The sequence below is a fragment of the Echinops telfairi genome, unplaced genomic scaffold (genome assembly GCF_000313985.2).
Source record: "Echinops telfairi isolate 266 unplaced genomic scaffold, ASM31398v2 ScPeMD7_655;HRSCAF=1070, whole genome shotgun sequence".
In the NCBI taxonomy this organism is placed as follows: domain Eukaryota; kingdom Metazoa; phylum Chordata; class Mammalia; order Afrosoricida; family Tenrecidae; genus Echinops; species Echinops telfairi.
Genome location: NW_022104553.1, coordinates 21,860,407 through 21,862,727, shown reverse-complemented (window position 1 = coordinate 21,862,727; position 2,321 = coordinate 21,860,407). Strand labels below are relative to the sequence as shown.

Here is a 2,321-nt window from a genome sequence, read left to right as displayed (position 1 = left end):
GTGGCAGTAATGACAGAGCATGCTCTGTTACCAAAAACCGCGATAGAGTGAAGCCGCGGAAGTCGAAGCGCGAAGTGGCCAAGGTTCACTGTATAGCATTTCACAGGCCATACCATTTGCTATGGGGCTAACACTGATTGGCTCCATTAGAGTCAGAGATAACTTGGCTTCATAAGGTTTTCATGGATCATTTTTTAAGACTCCCATACATAGCCGCACCTCTTACGGTACCTTTGCTCGGGCTTGAGACTTGTGTGAGCAGCCAAGAGCTTTTAACTGGTTAAAGCTAGTGTTTCCTTATTGGACTACAATTCCCATGAATCTCTTTGGCCTACTGCCTTTGGAACATAGCTGTCGATGCCCTGGGACCTCTTGGGATTTGTATTTTCTTTTTAATTGGGATTTGTATTTCTGGGCCAGCAGGGTGCATGCCAGATGATGGGGGTCTGTTTGGAACTGACCATTCACCCCTATTCTCGCCCAGGTTGGCCAAGGCGATCCAGAAGCACCAGAAGCTATTGTGGACCCTGGAGTCCCTGGCTACTGGGCGGGCTGTTCGAGAAGTCCGAGACAGGGACATGCCTCTGGCCCAACAGCTGCTCTGCTACCACGCAGGCCAGGCGTACGCCCAGGAGAAGGCGCTGGCTGGCTGGGAGCCCGTGGGTGAGAACCGGGAGTCCCAGCCCCTCGCCCCACCCCATGTCCCCGGAGTGCCTGCCGCAGCCCACCTCAGTGTCTTTCACAGGGGTGGTTGGCCTCATCCTGCCTCCCACTTTCACCTTCCTTGAGATGATGCGGAGGATTGCCCCCGCCCTGGCTGTGGGTGAGTGGGCAGTCTGGGTTGGGGAGAAGCGAGGGGCTGGGCAGGGACTCCTGGGCCAGAGGGGGGCCGGCTTATGGGCCTGGACTCCAGGGTCTTGACCAGCCCCTCCCCCAGGCTGCACGGTGGTGGCCCTTGTGCCGCCGGCCTGCCCGACGCCCCTCCTCTTGGCCCAGCTGGCAGGCGAGTTAGGCGCCTTCCCGGGCATCCTCAACGTGGTCAGCGGGCCCGCGCCCCTGCGCTCCGCCCTGGCCTCGCACCCTGCCGTCCAGAAGGTGGCCTTCTATGGGGCCGTCGAGGTACCTGCCGGGCCGGGCGCGGGACGGACACAGCCCGGGAGGAGCGGCTGCCACCCCAGCTGACGCCCGCCCCCCGGGGTCGCACAGGAAGGACGTGCCCTCCGGCGGACCTGCACGGGCACCGAGCTGTCCCTAGCCCTGGGGGCGGAGTCGCTGCTGCTGCTCACCGAGACGGCTGACCTTGATTCCGCAGTGGAGGGCGTGGTGGACGCCGCCTGGTCCGACCGCAGCCCGGTGAGACCCCAGGGGTTTCCCCTGTGCCTCAGTTTCCCCAAAGTGGACTTAACCCCCAAACCCAACTTCAGCACCTTGACTTTTTAAACCCCCCCCTCCACTTCTTTTTAAAGCCCTGGTGACTTAGCTAGAGGTCTGCTGCGAACAGCCGTTTTCGCATGCACGCACGTCGTGACGTGATGTGACGTGACTTCCACGTCCGCCACGTGGCTTCCACGTCCGCCACGTGACTTCCACGTCCGCCACGTGACTTCCCACCGCTCTCCGCTGCCGGTGACAGCCCTTCTCCCCACCCCTCACAGACTCCGGGTGGCACCGTGGTTGGGTCCAGTTCCCGAAAGCTGACTGCCCAGAAGGCATGAGAGGCCACCTCTGCTCTGTCCCTTGGGGTCGCTGTGTGACCCCAGGACACCCACCGCAGTGGCAGGGAGAGTCACTGCTTTTAACGCCCTAGCCTCCGAGCCCTTGGCGCCCCCGGTTTGGGGCAGCCTGGGCCTCCTGGGTTCTGCCTTTGCGAGAGCTCACTGTCCTCCTCAGTTTGCACCCCACTATCTGCAAGTCGCCGGGCTTCGGGGCCTCTGACCAGCTCTGGGGTCTCTGGCCCCTTAGTGTGACGCTCCCCAAGGCGCACTGCTTCTGCCTTTGAGGACGGTCCCTAACCTCTACCCTCCTCCGTGGGAAGCTGGGTCACCCACCCACCCCACCCCCGCCCTAGTCTGGACATCCTGACGCCCCTTTCCCCACCTCCGTCAGGGGGGCGTCCGGCTCCTTATCCAGGAGAGCGTGTGGGACGAGGCCGTGAGGCGGCTCCAGGCACGGATGACACGGCTGCGGGTGGGCCGGGGCCTGGACGGGGCCGTGGACATGGGGACCCGAGGGGCCGCTGCGATTGCCCAGGCTGAGAGCTATGTTCACCAGGCCCAGAAGCAGGGTGCGCAGGTGAGCCTGGTCTGAGGGAGGAGGGGCTG

At 62.9% G+C, this 2,321-nt stretch overlaps 1 protein-coding gene across 1 annotated transcript in view; it reads left to right on the top strand.

Moving 5' to 3' along the window:
* The window catches only part of ALDH16A1 (aldehyde dehydrogenase 16 family member A1), a 17,067-nt gene that overhangs the window by 7,628 nt on the left and 7,118 nt on the right, over positions 1 to 2,321 (top strand). The window contains exons 4-8 of the mRNA XM_045292634.1: positions 485 to 663; positions 746 to 823; positions 938 to 1,119; positions 1,207 to 1,353; positions 2,107 to 2,284. Coding sequence (XP_045148569.1) covers positions 485 to 663; positions 746 to 823; positions 938 to 1,119; positions 1,207 to 1,353; positions 2,107 to 2,284 — 764 coding nt within the window. The remainder of the gene's footprint in view (positions 1 to 484; positions 664 to 745; positions 824 to 937; positions 1,120 to 1,206; positions 1,354 to 2,106; positions 2,285 to 2,321) is intronic.